The sequence below is a fragment of the Castor canadensis genome, chromosome 7 (assembly GCF_047511655.1).
Source record: "Castor canadensis chromosome 7, mCasCan1.hap1v2, whole genome shotgun sequence".
Lineage (NCBI taxonomy): Eukaryota > Metazoa > Chordata > Mammalia > Rodentia > Castoridae > Castor > Castor canadensis.
The window spans coordinates 45,941,677-45,961,306 of record NC_133392.1 but is presented as its reverse complement, the minus strand read 5'-3'; the positions used below and the strand labels follow the sequence as shown (position 1 = coordinate 45,961,306).

Here is a 19,630-nt window from a genome sequence, read left to right as displayed (position 1 = left end):
GCACTGTTTCTGTCCCTGGACTATGTGTAATTTAGTATTAACTCACTTACAATATTAAAACTAACAAAACAATGAAAGAAAGAAAGAAAATAACCAAAGAAATCAACAGGGAGAGGTGGTAGACAAACAGGGAACTAAACAAACAAACAAACAAACAAACAAACACATAAAAAAATTCCGATAGAGGAGCAATAGTATTTCAGTCTTAGTGGTTCTGGTGTTACTCCTTCAGCATCCAGCCCTGGTATTGGTATTTAAAAAGAAGCTCTGTCTTAGTCTTGCCAGGTGGTTGGGGAGACTTGCCAGTATTTTTTCCAGTCTTTCAGTGGCAGCTGCTTAGTCAGCTCCTCCCTCTGTGAGGTGTGGCTTGTCCTCAGGTTCCGGAGATCAAGTCTGTGTTTCACCAGCCATTCTACTTTGGAGTTGGATTTTCACTGTGCTTGGTAACTGGGGGATTGTTTCTTTGCCTTACCCCCTTTCTCTGGTGCAAGGTCAGAGATCTGTCAGCAGCCTCCCTGTTGTCATCATGTTATGCTGGTTTGCTGATTGTTTTTCAATTTTGCAGTATCATTTGACTTTGGATGTTGCTCACTGGCTCAGGAGATGAGCTTTGTAACTGCTATCTGCCTTATTTCAGGCTTACCCTAAGTAATTGTTGTAAGGTTTAATTTAAGTTACTTATGTGAATGCTTAGCATGGTAATATACATGGCAAATAATTTTTCTTTCTTTCCCTTCCTTCCAAGCCCATTCCTCCTCTTTAACACAGTCTTTTATGCTTTATCATTCTCTGCATATCACAGAGTTCAAATAAGTATAATTAAAAATAGCTTGATTGTGGCAGAATATAAAATATTAGGGAGGCACTAGGGTTTGGAAGGTAGATGTGATTCATATGATAAAAAGGAAGTAGAAAGATGGCCACAATAAACTATTAATTTTTTTTTCCTGTAACATATATCATTTTAAAATAGCCTATAGGTAAAGACATCATTGAATCACATTGAGGTTATCTTAAAGAAAGATTCTGCTACATTTCAACCTTCAAAATATGAAATCATAAAATATGGTTCTTTTTTTTCTACAAGACCATTCACTTTAAAAATCAATTCACTTTTATCACTTGCTCTTTGTTTTCACTTTGTACAGTAAATTAATAATATATTATTTTATCTTAGGGGTTGCCTGCAAGTCGTGTGAGGTATAGAGTAGACGATATTCAATTTCCTTACCCAGCCAGTATTTTTGATGTAGAAGAAGATTCTGGAAGAGTAGTGACTCGGGTCAATCTTAATGAAGAACCTACAACTATTTTTAAGGTTAGTGTGTCAATTTCTATGTGATCTGTTTGGCATGACTTTTTGTGTTTTAACTATACCTCTTCTCTCTTGATTGAGAGTTTGGATTAATAGATGTCAACAAGTTTTCATATTTTTCCTCTAACATTTTTTAAATTACAAAATATTATTTCCTCATAGAAACAGAAAAAAATCTAAGTAAAAATAAAATTACTTTACATTTTACATTAAAGGGATAGCTAGATGTTACCATTTTGATCTCTATATTTGTGGAGAGATTCCATATAAATATAAGGATATAAATATTTTTAAAATAACATTTTCATTTTGTTCATACTGCTTGTTAACTCAATTATGTTTTGCCCATACCAATAAATATTATTAATGGTATTGTTTTAATGATTTAGTGATCTACACTTTGGGCATCCCATTCTGTTTTTATTTATATTAATAATGCCTTATTATTGCATAATTACACAGTTACCATTTTTATAATAAACTATGCTATTCTGAATCTCCTTGTGGGAATGTCATTTGCCACTTGCTGATTTTTTTTGCATACATTAGAACTGATGGATCAAGTTCATGTATTATTGATACATTATGCTTCTACAGAATTTGAAAAAAATAAAGAATATTACCCCTTACCTAACATTTTCCTTCTTTTAAAAGAGTACCTATTTTCCTAATACTTCTCAACACTGGATATTGCTGTTTTTAATATTTGTTTGTCTGCTAGGAAAAATCTATAGTTATTTGATTTTAATTAATTTACTCTATTTTATTTACTAGTAGAATAGAATATATTGCTCCTTTGGTTATCCATAGCTTTTTGTAATATAGTCAATAAAATGCCTGTTTCTAAATGTTAATATTGTCTATTATATATGGTCCATTTTATCCAATGTTTAAATTTGGATTAACATTTAATCCACTCTGAATTTTTCACTCTGAATGAAGGCAATGAAATTCACCCATATTGCTAATGCATGATAAATCAAAAGTAAAAACATAAAAAATATTTTTAATTAACCTTCTAATTATTCATAAACAGTGTGTCTCACATTATTTTATCATTGTTTGGAATAACTGGTCTTCTGGTAAACCAATATGAAACAATAAGTAAATTTTGCTTTTAGGGTGATCCTAGTTTATATAGGACTTTGATAATCTACACTGATTTTCTTTAGATTAGTAACCTGCCACTTCCAAAGAAGTATATTGAATGGAAACACAAAATTTTCAGTGTATATGAGATGTCTTAAAATAAATATTAGAATTATTCTTTTGATGTGATTATTTAAAAAGTGATCAACTGTAAATCCTATTGCATTAATAAATCATATACAGTTGTCACATTATAAGACTAAAGCTTTTCTTTGGTTTGTATCATTTGACTAATTTCTGTTGTCTTGTGTGAACTTAGTTTTATTTAGTTTAATTGTTTTTAAGAGATTTTATAATAAAATTTGTTAAAGTATAAAGATTTCCAATTTTATCCTGTAGGGTGAACTATTTCTTTTCTATAGTATTATAGACAATTAATTCACTGGAAAATTGATTTCTTTTTATAAACAATCTCATTAGTTTTTTACTATTGATGTGACTGATTTTAGCACTGATTTTAGTCGTAAAAACACATGATTTTTTTTTTTTAAGTTGTAGGCAGCAGTGAAATTATACCAGTTTATAGTTGGAGGTTATGGTATCACATATGTGTTTTACTGCTTTTTTACAAACAGAGTTAGTAGATTCTTTGTATTTCTTTTCTTTAGTTACATGTGCCTGGCTGAACTCTTATGATGATTATTGAGAATGCAGCACATTCTAGCACAGTGTTGCCTGACTCCTAGGTAGTAAGATATTATTATTGCTCCCACTACTGGAAGCTGGAAGCCTGATGATTAAAATCTTACAAATACAAATGGTGCTTTTTATTTTCTTCCTACTTGAAATTTTTAACTTAACTTTGTCACTTTTAAGTTGGTGGTTGTTGCTTTTGATGATGGCGAGCCTGTAATGTCAAGCAGTGCCACGGTGAAGATTCTTGTTTTACACCCTGGAGAAATCCCACGCTTTACACAAGAGGAATATAGGTATGATTCCCACAAAATTTAAAATACTTAAAATATTCAGTGGGTTTTTGGAGGGCTCTCAAAGTTGACATAATATGAATTTCACATCATTTCCTATTCTAGTTTTCTTTCAAAACTAGCATAGTATGTTTAGTTGAACCTTCTATAGAGTGAACATAAAATGTAGTATAAACATATATTTTAGTAATGATTTAAGGGATAATTACTCTTTTTAAAATAGTAAAATGAATCTCTGAAAAAATACATGATATTTTTTAATGTAAATTACAATTCATTAATAAACATATTGGGGAGAGTCTGACTTTCATTTTCACATTATTGCCAAGTCCATTATATCTGGCAATGTACTTACAACTCTGACACATAATATGCAATGATATTTTCAACTACTCATCATGTTTGTGTGTATCCTAATATTATATATTATACTTTCATGATTAGTAAAGTTAGGTAGTGAGCTCAGGCTGCCATGTAAATGCTATAAATTTGGTGACTGGTTTACACAGTAGAAATTTTAGTTCTCACTGTTATGGTGTCTACAAGTACAAAGTCCAAGACCAGGGTGTCAACATAGACAGGTTCATAATCTCTTCCTGTTTTACAAACAGATACTATCTTGCTGTGTCTATTATAAGCATTGTAAATCTATGACTACACCTAAAAAATAATGAAGCAATCATGCAATACAGCAATTTTCATTTCACCATGTTTTTAAATAAATTTATTAACTCTAGAGGTTCTTAGCCTTGGAGTGGAAACAAATAACTCTAGAAAAATACAATGCACTGTGGAAATCTAGTAATAGAGGTGACACTAGAGTACTCAGGAAGAGCATTGAAAAGATATTTAACTGTGTGTCAATGTGATTAACACAGTTTTGAGTTATACCTTGAAGGCAAACTAGAAATTAGCCAATCTAAAACAAACATGGACAGATGTTTCATATCCAAGAATCAGTGTATACAGAATTATAAATAAGTAATGTTGAAGACTACATTGAATTCTAGAACATTTTAGCAGATTGGTCTATTTTGAGAAAATTTGGGAGTTAAATGATGATACTAATTTAAAAATCAAGAAAAATGAAACTGCCAAATGATAGAGGAAATTATTATGTTTTTGAATTTGGATTTTAGTGCTTTCTAATTTCAAAGATCTACCTATTATGGGGGGAGAAGGAGGGGCTGGGGTAGGGGGTAGAAATGGCCTGAATAAATGAATAAAAAAAAGAACTACCTATGAGTTTTAAGCTAGAGCAGGGGCTAAGGTACCAAGGAATGAGGTGATGAGAAATACATCTGGGAACATTCAGTACAGGGAATCAAGTAGTTTTTTCTTTCATAAAAATCCATCCTTACAATATTCAAGCACAAAATTAAACTATGAAATGTAATTTCTGGACAATCCTCAATAGGATATATATAAACCATTGAATGTAAACTATATGAAACACAAATTCTTGGTCAATCTGTTTAAAAAGTTCATTTTCTCTTTCACATCCACTATTACCAATTCTTTTCCTTTTTTACTGTGATGGTAAAACTGGAGTCCAATTTGCTATGGGACATACAGTTTTCTGCTTTTGGAGAATGTTCTCTGAATATATTAATTTTAATGTTCTAAAAAGCCAAGAAAAATCAAAACTCGCTTTGTGTGTTTCTCTTTAACTTTACTAGTGGATATGTTGCTCAACAAAACTATATTATTCTCTGATGTGGCTCTATCAAAGTTTCACAGTTTCAACCCAGCAAAATTCTGCTCTTTATTTTCCAAAACTCCTGGCCTCAAATTTAGTCATTCTTTGGAAACCACAAGAGAAGAAAAAAGTAGCATTTTCTCTTTAAGTAAAGTCAATAAGTGCTGTCCTGTTTCTCTGGGCTTTGATTTGAGGTCATTTCCTTATTAATATGAGCATCCTTCCTAATGACCACATTCTACTTTATCTATTTTAGCCAAAATATTGTGGTATTGAAGCAAATGTCATGGGTAGACAGGACATTGCTCGTTTAACTTTTTTCTTAACCTGTCCTTGTTTAATATTGCCTTTAAAAATACAAATGTTTATCAAATGAATAACTTACCATTTCATGCCATTTCTTCAAGTAACTGCTAACTATGAATAGATTCTGTTGATAAAATTATTAACAAAGAGAACAAATAGCTAACCAATTATTTGGTAGTATAATTAAATCCAGTCACAGTAGTACATGTAAGAAAATTTCAACCTTCCAGAACTTTTTTAAATATTTGGAAAGTTTTCCTGGATTGTTAATTTGTTATACTGAGTTAAAAAGTGAATTTGGTAATCTTTAATCCTAATATTTATAGATATAATCTTACCCTAAGAATCATAGTCATTGTCATAGTGGATTCAGTAATTCTTGAATACTGAAAATGATTCTTTGTCTTTCTATCAGATATTTCTCTCAGACATTAAAAACAATGGGTTAATTTTACTCATAAAATTCTCTCACTTATATCATGTAATGGATGGAATATACCAAGACATCATTGCCTAATTATGTAATACTTGATATGTCTAATATCCTTGCCACTAATTTAACTCAGTTGTTTTCAAAATTTTAGGCATGTGAGGAGGTTTCCTCCTTCAATGTTTGAATAGATGTGAAGGTGAAAAGTTACTCCTTGTGCTAAGATTACCACTACTATATGTATTCTTCTAAATAATTTTCTATTTATTTTTTCTCTGAGCCTTCATCCATTTTAACATCCAATTCTTCTTTCAAGTAGTGCTGCTGAAACTGAGTTAAACACCTTATTTATAGAAAGTGTGGTAAATAACGATCTCCCATCCATTATTCGTACACATATAGCCAAAGACTGGCTTCTTAGGAAAGAGTATTCTGCCTAATTTTTTGTGTTTGTCATTAACATGACACATATGCAGAAATTAATAAATATAAAATATTTTCAAATTCATCATTTTTCTTTTAATATGTAAGTATATATTGACTGACTTAAATGCTAAATTTCTATATTATTATTCATTAAATTTATTTTTCTTTATTTTCCTTAAATTTTTTCTCAACATTAATAAATGTTTTGAATCATATACCTGTCAAAATACTAAAAATCTTTTAGTGTCAATCTTCACACCCTTTGTTAATTCAGGTCCTGAAACAATAAGAAAACAACATGAGATTTAACAAACAATAATTTCATTACAGAAAGCACTCCTTTGTGAGAACTAAAAAGGAAGCATGGAAATTCTGGGAGAATCTTTGGGCCAATAATATTCTGAACCCAGTGAAGAAGAGGCAAGGAATATTGTGTAGAAATATTCTAGACTACTGTGTCATCAGACTAAACTATGTCACCTAAGTGTGATGCCAAAAATTAATAGTTCTCATGTCAATGTCTAGTGTCAGAAAATCCCTTTGTCTTCTAGGAAGAGACCTGCCTTAGCATCTTTTCCATTCTTAGGCAATCCCTAGGAAATCATTCCTTCATACAAACATAGCAGATGATTACAGAATATGAAAGTTGGGACCTTGGTCATCTGTGCTTCCTGTAAATGAAAGTCTATAAAGCATACCCTCATTGTTGCCTCATGTCCATATTTGATAAGAAGTTTTCAATCATTTATTCTTTTGGATTTCTGGAAAATAGTTATACTGTCATAATAAATTGATTTAATATATCTCTCAGTTAATCTATATACAAATATCAAAATCCTAATAATAGTTAAACACAAAATATAACCTGAGGGTTGATTGACTCCTATAGGTCAAGTGTGTTAGCATTCTGTAGTGACATTTGACCTTCATGTTAGGATGATGGAGTAAGTCTTATACACATTGGAATTCACTTGCAATTAGGTTTGGAAGTAAATACCACACAAAGGTCAACACTTCTGAAATAGATCATGCCCTATAAATGTGAATATTGATTTTAAGTAAAAAATGCAGTATCTTATACAATTTATCCAGAAATTAATCAAAAGAATTATTCACAAATTTTCCAAAACTATGTTAACTGATACAATTATACTTTTCATATACATTTAAGATGGAAATGTATCAACCTTTATTAATAACATTTATCTTATATTTAATGCCATAGTTATATTCATTTCTTAAAATTCATGTATTTTAAAACAGAATTTCTGTGTAAACAAAAATTCAAAATTTCCATCTACATATATAAATAAGAGAAAAGTTAAATGTTCCTAAAGTGTTTTTCTTGACTTCTTAAACAAGTTGGTATTTTCTAACATGAAAGAAAACATTGGCTTGTTTTACAATTTCTACCATTATTCCAATTTAATATATCAAATCTAAGTTAAGAATATTATACATGTGAGTGTATTGACATTTTAAAAAATTCAAATACTCTCTAGTGAAAAATAATCTCAATTTCTCTATTAAATTGAAAATTTGGTACTTTGCTGATTAGCATGAATTAATTTTACAATATGTAACAGTACAAAAATGGCATATAACTTATATTTAATATTAATCTTAAGAATTCTTATATTGAAAAATAAAGTTACAACAGATTTTATAAAAATTAAATAGCCCACTTCTTGGTGTACAAAAATAGAGAAAAATATACCTTACAATGTAGAGATAACCATTTTTATATAACAAACTATGATAAGTGAAAACACTATTATCACAATATCCAAGGAAATGGTGAGTGAGAATTTCTAGTTTGCATCTCACTATTCAAGAAAATTAGTGTTACTTTGTGTTAAGGAACATTTCTTTAAGTCTTATATAAACCATACAAGTTTGGATTTGGGTATTTGAAATTTTTAATCAAAAAAGAGAACAGTGAAGGGAAAACCATTGGTTTTGATTATAAAAAATGTGAAAGGGAAAACTATTGGAAAACTATTAATATAAAGTAAAACAAATCCACATACAGAGAACATCAATCACTTGATTGCTAAGTATTTTTATATTTTTATTTTGATTAATTGTCCAATATTAGAGCTAACTTTACTTGAAGATAACTTTTCCTGACTTCTTATGGCACTATTAAAGACTTTCCTCCAACATAATACATTTTACCCCTTTAACTATTGACAAGATGACTGTCAACCCATCAAACAGATTTCATGGTCTCCTTTGTTCCCACATGGAATCAAATTGCCCCTGCATATCTTCAGGTTGTACAAGGTTTCACATTTGTCCATGTTTCAGAGTGAAGATAGTGTTTTTAGAAGACTTGCACTCAAGTTCCAATAGTTCACTTTCAAACCACTCCAGAATTTAGAATAGGACATGCTTAGGGGAGGGTAATAGCAGAGGAGGGTAAATGAAGAGGACAAAGAAAGGTGAATATGGTTCATGTATTTTCTACACATGTAAGAATATGGAAAATTGAAACCAGCCAAAGCCATTTTAAGGGGGGAGGGGAAGAGGGAGAAAAACAGAAAGGACGAACCAAACAGGGTGCATAGATATATAGATAGAAACTACACAGTGAAGACCCTTCTACAGCCATTATATAATACTAAAATTGTCTAAAAAAGAAAAAGAAAACTCCCAAAAAAAGAACTTAGAACAGAATTTTCAACATAAATATTCTCATACATCTCACTCTCCTTTCACTACATTGTATCTATGGGACACTTTGGTTCAGGTGAAACATAATAGGGTATATTTATTTTATTTCATTAGTTATTAATGCAAATATATTTGGGGGCAAAACAGCATAGTAGATAGTATCATAATTGGAAGAGTCTGGAGAAGAAGAGTCTAGATTGAGCCAGATTGTGAAGGAATTTGTAAATCATGTTGAGGACTCTGTCCCAGAGAAATATGAGGACATTTAATAGTGTTTAAAAAAAGCTAAAGGTGTATGCAGAGGCTCTTTATGAAAGGCCACCATGTTTCTCCATTCTGTACAGAAAGTAGATTGTGTTCAATGTGTTGATTCACAATCATAACCTTTTAAAATCAATTCATAATGGATAGATCACTCACCTCCAAATCCCTCTGGTGCTTAGTAGGTATGCCATTTAATTCATCTTCTACCACTGCAGTGTTCTGTGCCATTAAACAATATATTGAAACTGGAAATGGTGGCTTATGTCTGTAATCCCAGCTACTCAGGAAGCAGAGATTAAGAGAATCACGATTCAAGGCCAGTCGGGGGAAAAAATTACTGGAGCCTGTGGTCCCAACCACATGGGAGGAATAGGCTAGCCCCAGGGAAAAACCAAGATCCTACCTGAAAAATAAATAAAAAATGAAAAAGAAGACCGGGAATGTGGCTCAAGCAATGCAAAACCCCAGTACTATTACAAAAAAAAGAAGAAGAAGCAGAAACTGCTTTACTAATGTCAAAGAATGTATAAATTGAAAAAAACCTACTTATGTGTATTCTTTCTTTGTCTAACTAAATAGATTCTAAATTTCTTAAATGAGCGGGCTTTTTTACATTCCCTTATGTGCATAATGTCTTATATTATTATGATTATACAATTTATTGTCAAAACCGGGGTATTTTTAATAGTAAAAGGAGATACTCTGTATTAGGCTAGGGCAGTGGTCATAAGCAGGTGCTTTCACAAAGTAAAACATGATCATTGGTATCTCTTAATATAATACTTGATTCATGGTAGATATCCTATAAATTTATGGTGACCTATGGCCTGAAAGTTGGAATAGTCTTATAGTTGCAGGTTTTTTTTTCTTTATGTAGCAAATATTTATTATTTTATAAATGTCTTGCCAAATTTAATGACTTAATAACTTACTATTTCTATGGGTTGATTGAATAGTACTTATGCTGGTCTCAACTAGGATCACGTATGCTGCTGTCAGGGCAATAATAAAAGGCACTTGACAAATTTAAATAGGGAAGAAATAATTTATCCAAGGGAAAGAAGTTAGAACTCGGATTGAACTCAATTCAACTGAAAGTTAGTTGCTGAAAACTAGAATGCGAGAGAGGGACAGGGGAGTATAGGTCATCCATGTTTGCCAACTGGCTTAACCAAAAGAAAAAGAAAATGTGCTCCTATGTTCATGGCAGCAGGTAGCTTTACATTTTGGAGCAAGGAACCCCAAAGAGTAGGTTTCTTCACTGCAAGAGAAGCCAGGAGAAAGGAGAAGTGATAGGTGTGGATAGATGTCTTCCTTGATGATAATAATCCAAAAATCATTGACATTCAAAGACTCAGAGGTCATTGATAAAACCAAGATCCTGATCTGCTAACCTGAAAAAGATGTTTTTTAGAAGAGTAACACCTCAAAGGGGCAAAGAAAGAATTTACAATTGTAAGTTTCTAAAGTAAAGGCTATAACAAAAAGGACATTATCCATTGAGAGTCAGGAAGAAACTTGTCTGACGTTTAGTCAAGCTGAGGGGAATTTTAGGTTTATTTTGTTATTGACCAAGACACATTTAGCTGATGGGTAGGATAGTGATAGTGGGTGAGGTTTGAAAGAATGGCTGAACTTCTCTGTGCATGTGGTCCTCTATTCTCAAGGACCTGAGAACAGGTGACTTTGCATGTTGCCTTAGAACAACGTAGACACCCAGGACTTCCTGAGTTTAAATTTCAAAGTGACACAGTGTTATCCCCAACCTACATACATACACAGAACTATATTGATCAAAGAAACTTACAGGACAAACCTAAATTTAGAGAAAGGCAAGGTGGGTTCTACTTGTTAATAGAATGAACAGAAAAGTTTGTGTCAATTTTTAATTCACACAGAAAACTTTAAATGTATTTTTAGGGTTCTTTGTGAAATTTTAATACACAAACATACCATGTTATGTCCAACACATTCACCGCAGTCTGTCTTGTGTCCTCAATTATTTACATTCTTCTCAAGTACAAAAGAACAAAAACAAAAACAAAACACTTTTGCTCAGAGTGTCTAAAACTTTCACCTCACTATAAGAACATCAGGCTTGAAGTTCAGACTCACATGGTTTAAATGAAGTCCAAATGTGAGCAAAGTTCCTTGTTAGGCACAGTTCCTTAGGAAAACCATATTAGATATTACTTGCCATCTTTCTTTTTTAAAAAATATTTCTCCTCATGTGCAACTATAAGAAGTCAGTAAAACCTTGCAACATTGTCTCTGAAAATCTCCTTAAACAGATCCACATTGTCACTAGTTCACATGTTCTTCTCTTTCAAGCAACTATAGGTGACAATTTTGCCAATTGGTTTTGACATTTTTCTAGTCCTTCTTAACTATTTTCTTATCATTATTGCATCTTCCTCTTATACTCTGGTCTTCTGTGCTCCAGCCTTCCAGCTCATTTGCTTTTTCTTAACCATTTAATTTTTTTTTATTTGTATAAAGTAATATATTGTGATATTTACATACATGCTTACAATATATCTTAGATATACACTCCATCTTTCTTCCTCTTCCCCCATTCTCTCCCTCTTAGAACAATTTCAACAAATTTCATTCTTGAATTTTCAAATATGAATGGAAAATATGTACACCAAATTCACCCTCATTCCCCCTTTCCTTGTACCATCCCCTCACACTGGTACCCATACCTGGACAAAACCTATTTTACCTTCCTGCTCTTCATTGTTTTTAAGTGTATGTAAATTGACAGTCCAAAAGGGTTTTGCCGTGGTACTTCAAGTTTGTATATATCATGCTGTAATCAAATTAAGGCCCCTCCATTACTCACTTTTTCTCTATCATCATGTTCCCCTAATATTTAACAGTTTATAGTACAGTAAATTATATTATTATTAATTGCAAGGAGAAATGGTAACTTTCATACCAATACTGTACAAAGTATTCAAGGGTAAAGTTAAAAAAAAGGAAAAAAATTCAACAACCTCACTCTCCCCCACAAAAAATCCCAACATTGAAATAGCTCAGACAAGCAGACTGCTTCACCCATGTTTACAATGAAAACCCACATTCAAGGCTGGCAGAGTGACTCAAACAGTAGAGCAACTACCTAGCAAGCATGATACCCTGTATTTAAACCCCAGATCCAAAAAAAGAAAAAGAAAATGAAAAAGAAAACCCATATTCAGAAGATATAGCATATTCCCAACATGGAGAACCAATCAATCTGAACACTGAAGTGGCACCCCACAGAGCAACAGTCCCTGGTGCTGAGACAAGGACAGCTAATTGTGCTGGGACCACAGCATGCCTGCTGTCACCCTCTTCCTAGCATGGTTATAATGCCCCCTCCTTCAACTCCTTAATAATCAACAGAGGAACTCTTACACGGAATTTTCAAACTTCTGGAAAACAAAAAAGAAAGAAACTTTCAGCTTCATAAACCCATTCTTCACAAACCGACTTACGTGAGTCTTTCTCTAAATTTGACTTTATCAACATACAGAAATTACATTCTGACCCTAGCAACTCTATGCATTTTAAACTAATACTGCTTAGACAATAGCCCAGCTTTACAATCTTGTCAATGTAAGGAATGGGAAATTCTGTACGTGCAGATATGTTTGGCACTGTATCCATTCAGGCTAATTTTTTAACCACTGCCTGCCAGCCAGTTCCAAAACAAGTGCCATATGCTTTGGGGTATTGCTGTGCAACACTCTAAATCTAAAAATCAATTTCTATTACCTATACCAGGACCTGGTGATAAAGACGAAACCAGTTTATGTATTTTGCTGCTGTTGTGAGTTTTCTGGATTAATTTCATCTGGACACTCTCCTGAAACTAAAGTGACTAGAAGGGTTTGAGCTTTCTCTTCACATGACTTTTCAGACCTAAAGAGGCCACACTGGGATCTTCATAGGTAATCTCAGAGTAGCTTTCCAGTATGTAAGGGTAGGAGGTAAGTTCTCACTGCCATGAAAACAACAATGTCACTTTCATCTCATTCTATTGGTCAAATGAATTGCAGGAATGAGATAAGAGGGAAAGGAGAATAAGCTCTATCTCTAGAGGGGCAAAACAGCAAGGGAAATGTATTTATTTTAAATGAATACTTAATACTGATAGCTTCTTATCTTCTTCATCAAAGGATGGGAGAACAGATATATTTAAAAACTAACTTACGCTTTTACTTCACTGAAAACAAATGTCACATTATGAATGATGATATAAAACTGATGGAAAAATTTTTAAAAATCTGTTCAATATGTTGATGAAGAGTGAATTCAACTACAATGTATTGTATGAACTTTGGTAAATGTAATAATGTACCCCCGCTACAATAATAAAAAAGGAAAAATGAATTATTATTTCTAATTTTATAGTATTTATTTTCTCAATTTAAAACAATATCAGAATTGAAGAGATTTTAATCAATTTATTTTTTAATTTAGTTTCTCAGTAGGTGGTAGACAGAAAGGGGGAAGTCAAATTATCCTTTGGTAACTAAGCATAATGAGTATATTTTTGGTAAATGTATATTTAGAACCTTTAACTAAAGAATTCAAACTAATACATTACAATACTTGTAAGAAAATTTTGATTGTAAGTCTTGTTTGTCAAAGTAACTTCCCTCAGAGCATGTGATATATGGCTCATTGATAGAGAGCTTGCCCTACACTAGAAAAAAAAGGCAAAGTAAGCCCCTTACTATTTTAAAACTATTTTCCAAGCTTGACAATCACGGACAAACAATGACTAAAAGACCAGACAGGACTGATCTAGATGGGGTTTTTTGTTGTTTTTTGTTCTGGTTTGGGTTTCTTTGGTGAGTTCTTGGGTTTGAACTCAAGGTTTCAAGCTTTTTAGACAAGTGCTCTACTTCTTGAGGCATATTTTCAGGTCCCTTGTCTCTAGTTATTTTAGAGACAGTGTCTTGTTCTTTGCCGAGGCTGGCCTTCACCATGATTCTCTTACTTTAAGCTTTCCAAGGTCATTGAGATGACAGGTATATGCTACCATGCCCAGCTGTTCTTTTTTCCATTGAGATGGAGTCTCATGAAATGCTTGCCTATGCTAGTCTGGAACTGTGACCCTCCCACTGGTCAATATGTAATATTCTAAACAAAAAAAAAGCAAAACCAAAAATATTTAAGAATAAATTAAACTTGATGATAGGTGTACATTTTGGTTTCTTCTTTATTTTAATTATGCTTGAAGTATTTTACTATGTTAAAAAGTTTGAAGAAAATTGGAAAACTATTTTTTTCCTTTTGTTTTTGGTACTGGGGCTTGAACTCAGGGTCTTGTGGTTGCTTGGTAAGTGCTCTACCACTTTAAACACACTCCCAGTCCTATTTTGTTTTCAGATAGGGTCTCATTCTTTTTATGCAGTAAGGCTTATACCTGATCATCCTGCCTTCATTTTTGGCCTAAAAATTAAAGGATCAGGGTGCAGAATTTTGTTTATAATTATCTTGAATATAATAAATGGTAAATCTAGAAATAAAGTATGAATTGCAATTTCATTTAAAAAACTGTAAATGAAAAGGAGGCATCCCTACTCCCTTATCTAGTGATGGATTTGTGTATCTTAAGGTATTGAGTACTGACCACATATTCTATTCTCTATGTGGCATAATTGTAAATGTTCTAGGGTAAAGTAATTTATGACAAAATAGTTATTCATCTCTTTTTTCTCACAAATTCTAATGAGAATTGCATGTGCATTTTTATTATGGTATTTCTGAGCAAGAATATTTAACTGTTAATGCAGAATGAATCAAGTCATCACCAGATTCTAGATCTGTTAGTTTTGTTTTTAGATGTTATTTGTAAGAATATATTAATATGCTTAAAGATTCCAGAGTGATTACTCATTTATTTTTACATAGATACCTACCTAGAGGAATATAGTCTAGTCTAGTCAATAAAAAACAACAAATAAAGGCATTAGACAGCTTGCTTCAAAAGTTTTTTCCTGTTTTTAAACAAATCCAAATGCAGATCAAGAAAAAAGTCACCTCTATATATGCAAATGAGATAAAATACAAATTTGTTTGTCAGAGATCATTACTAAGTTTATAAACATCTACATTATAGCTTGTTTAGATGTACTGAGCATTCCTGGTGTAATCATTTCATCAAAAGTTGCATACTCCTGGTTCCACCCACAGTTCAGTTGTGGATATTTAAGAACCTTAAATATAAATGACCTATGCTGTCCTTCTTACTGATCTTTTAACTAGAGTTCTGGTATTAAAGTCACTAAGCACATTTCACCATAATTACTTTGTAACTGTCTTGTTTGTTGGCAAGGCTACAACCTGTGTGGATATAGGAACCAGCTCATCTCTTAGGTCTTTGGATCTGCATTTTCTAGTGGATTACAAACTCACAGTAAGTGTCTAAAAATATTTAGTGAGTGACAAGTAAACTTATATGCCTCAAGTCACAAATTTTAGGTGATTTTGTTTTTATTGTTTTGATGTTTCAACACTAATTTCTAGGTATATCAGTCTTATCCACTGCACTTGTATATACAAATGAAGTGGAAAATTGTGAATGGATATAAAGCCATATGATAGTAAAAAGAAACACGTTATCTTTATCTCAAATGTAAAATGCCAGTACACTTAGAGCTAGAATGAGAAAATCAGAGATTATAAGACATACAAGGCAAATTTATATATGATTATATATTTAAGTTAATCTCCTATAGGCAAAATATATAAAATCACAATGTTAATAATAACTATAATTTAAGGAGCAATTGCTGAATGTTAAGCATAAGTGTGGACACAAAATGTTCTTTAGCACACTCAACAAATTTCAGAAATAAATAATTGTCCCCATTTTAGAGTTAAAGAAATAAGATCTGAAAAGCTAAGAAATTTCCCCTACATCACAAAGTTAGTAAATACCAGAACGAAAATTCATACTGATCACTATTAGAATGAGAAACAGTACAATTCTCTTAATTCTAGTTTTTTGAAGGGACATCCATGGCTGGTGGCGTACCACTAAAGCAGGCTGAATATAGAAATGGAAAAAGGAGAAGAAGGAGAAAGGCGACAGGAGAGGGAAGTATACTATTTTGTAACAGGATGATTTTCAAACCTCTACTCTCTATCTTGTGTTATCAGCAAACATGAACATTTTCATAATTTATCTATCAGATTCCTGCAGAGTTAAAGTTTGAGAGTAAAATACTAACAGGGATTGAAATTAATGAGAGCAATTAAAAAGTGAAACAAACACACAAACATCCCAGATTTCAATTTTTCCTTGAAAATGGACTGAGAACTTAGACTTCTACTTTCACAACTTCAAAATGTTTGCTTTATGAATTTGAGCACAAGTAACATTCTTATTGATATTAAATACCCACTGAAAAGATATAAAAAAGTCTCTAACCATTTCACTTTTTATTAATTTTCTTATCTGCATTTCATCCTAAGAATTGTGGGAGAATTGCTGTCTTTCTCCTGATTTACATCTGGAAAACAGTTTTTCCCAGATGAATGAGTAGAATTTGATGATATAAAAATTATGAATTAGTTAATTCTTCTGGTTTATTCTTTATCTGCGAAGATTTCCTTTTAAACAATAGATTTGGTAGGCTTTATTTATTCTCTTCTAAAATGTTGCTGTTTATCATACATGCATATGATAAAATATTATTCAGCATAAAAACAAAACGAGATGTTATGCCATGAAAAGACAAAGAAGAAACTTAAATACTTATTTGCTCAAGAAAGAAGCCATTCTGAAGGTTACATACTAGTCATTCAACTACATGCTATTAGGAAAAAGATAAACATATAGAGACAGTGAACAGACCAGTGATTGTCAGGAGTTCAGAAGATGAGCAGGTGAAAAATGGGAGGTATTTGTGAGTGAAGCAGGTACACTCACCACCAGTCTCAAAGCAGAGCTTCCATTGCATGGATGACAGCAAAGATCATGACTCTGTAAGTTTTCCAGAACAGATGTCCAGATACTTCCACCCCATGCATCCCAGGCTACAATGTTCACAATGCCTGCAGCAGATGAGTCAAAACACACACATGTATCTTTTGGAGAAAGAAACTTTCAGACCATTTGCCTATTTTTAATTAAGTTATGAGTTGAAAAGATGTCTACACTTCCAGATTCATTGCAACTTTATTCAAAATAATGAAGACATAGAATGAACCTGAGTGTACATTAAAGTGAATGGAAAAAGGAAAGATGTCACATAAAATGGAATACAACTCAGCCCTAAAATCAAAGAAATCCTGTACTACATGTATAAACAAGGAAGACATTCTATTAAAGGAAATAAGCCAGACACAGAAAGACAGATACTGCATGATTTCATTTGTATATAGAACCTAAAAGAAGTGAACTATGAAGCAGAATAGAATAGTGACTACCAGTAATTAGATATTGGGAATGAAAGGGCATTTATCAGTCAGAGGATTCAGAATTTCATTAAGGAGGAAAAATTCAAGAGATCACATGTACAACATAGTGACTAGAGTTAACAAATATATTTTATACTTGAAAATTTCTTTTTTTATTGTTTATTCATTTATTCATATTTGCATACATTTTATTTGGGACATATCTCTCTCTGCTCTCCACTCCTTCCTCTCCTCCCTAACCACCTCACTTCCAGGCAGAACCTGTTCTGTCTTCTCCAATTTTGTTGAAGAGAAAACATAAAAGATAATAAGAAAGACAGCATTTTTGCTACTTTGAGATAAGAATAGCTATACAGAAAGATTCCTAGCATTGCTTCCACACACATGTGTATTACAACCCAAATTGGTTCATCTCTACAGGCCTCTTCACTCCTTCCTGGTCACCTTCCCATAGTGGCCACTGTCAGTTTAAGATGATTTTACTCACTCCTCTACAGAGAGCACATCAAGCACTTTCAAGTTTTGGATTTCCTACCTTTCCCTATTCCTCCTGTATACATTCTCCCCTTAGCGTGTGACCCATGTCAAATAATATTACTGTATTTGTTTTAAGTCTAAAGTCCACATATGAGAAAAAAGATACGATTTTTGGCCTTCTGAGCCTGGCTAACTTTGCTTAAAATAATGTTCTCCATTATTTCCATCCATTTACTCGTGAATTATAAGATTTCATTCTTCTTCATGGCTGAACAAAATTCCATTGTGTATAAATACCACATTTTCTTAATCCATTCGTCAGTAGTGGGGCATCTTGGCTGTTTTCATAACTTGGCTATTGTGAATAGTGCTTCAATAAACATGGGTGTGCAGGTGCCTTTGGAATAACCTGAGTCGCATTCCTTTGTATATATCCCTAGGAGTGGTATTGCTGGATCATATGGCAGATCTATGTTTAGTTTTTTAAGAAGCCTCCATATTGTTTTCCAAAATGGTTGTACTAGCTTACATTCCCACCAATAGTGTATGAGGTATCCTTTTTCTCCACATCCTTGCCAACATTTGTTGTTGGCGGTGTTTTTGATGATAGCTATTCTAACAGGAGTAAGGTGGAATCTTAGTGTGACTTTAATTTGCATTTCCTTTATGGCTAGAGATGGTGAACACTTTTCATGCGTTTTTGGCCATTTGGATTTCTTCCTTTGAAAAAGTTCTGTTTTGCTCAGTTGCCCGCTTCTTTATTGTTTATTGATTTTGAGGGAGTTTAGTTTTTTCAGCTCCCTGTATACTTTGGTTATCAGTCCTTTGTCCGATGTATAGCTAGCAAATATTTTCTGTCACTCTGTGGGTGGTCTCTTCAGTTTAGAGACCATTTCTTTTGTTGTGCAGATGCTTTTTAATTTCATGTAGTCCCATTTGTTCATCCTTCCTCTTAGTTGCTGGGCTGTTGAAGTTCTACTGAGGAATTCTTTGCCTATATCTATGACTTCCAGAGGAGTCCTTGCTCTTTCCTGTGCTAACTTCAGAGCTTGGGTCTGATATTAAGGTCTTTAATACACTTTGAGTTGATACTGGTACAGGGTGATAGACATGGATCTAGTTTCAGTTTTCTGAAGGCTGATAACCACTTTTCCCAGCAACATTTGTTGAAGAGGCTGTCTATTCTCCATTGTATGTTTTGGCACTTTTGTCAAAAATAAGATGGGCAAAGCTGTGTGGATTGATATCCAGGTCCTCTATTTTGTTCCACTGGCTTTCATATCTGTCCTTGTGCTACAGCTCTGGAGTATAGTTTGAAGTCAGGTATTGTGGTAACTCCAGCATTGCTCTTTTTGCTGAGTATTGCCTTGGCTAGTTTGTTTCTTGTGTTTCCAAATGAACTTTAGGGTAGATTTTTCAATCTCTATGATGAATGTCATTGGGATTTTGATGGAAATTGCATTGAACATGTAGATTGCTTTTGGTAGTATAGCCATTTTTACTTTGCTGATCCTACCAATCCATGAGCATGGGAGATC

General features: G+C 32.7%; 1 protein-coding gene across 7 annotated transcripts in view; it reads left to right on the top strand.

The window, feature by feature from the left end:
• Positions 1-19,630, top strand: part of Pcdh15 (protocadherin related 15) — a 1,704,270-nt gene that overhangs the window by 1,536,712 nt on the left and 147,928 nt on the right. For all 7 annotated transcript variants that reach the window (XM_074078885.1, XM_074078880.1, XM_074078883.1 and 4 more), the window contains 2 exons: positions 1,178-1,318; positions 3,281-3,393. In XM_074078885.1, the coding sequence (XP_073934986.1) occupies positions 1,178-1,318; positions 3,281-3,393 (254 nt within the window). The remainder of the gene's footprint in view (positions 1-1,177; positions 1,319-3,280; positions 3,394-19,630) is intronic.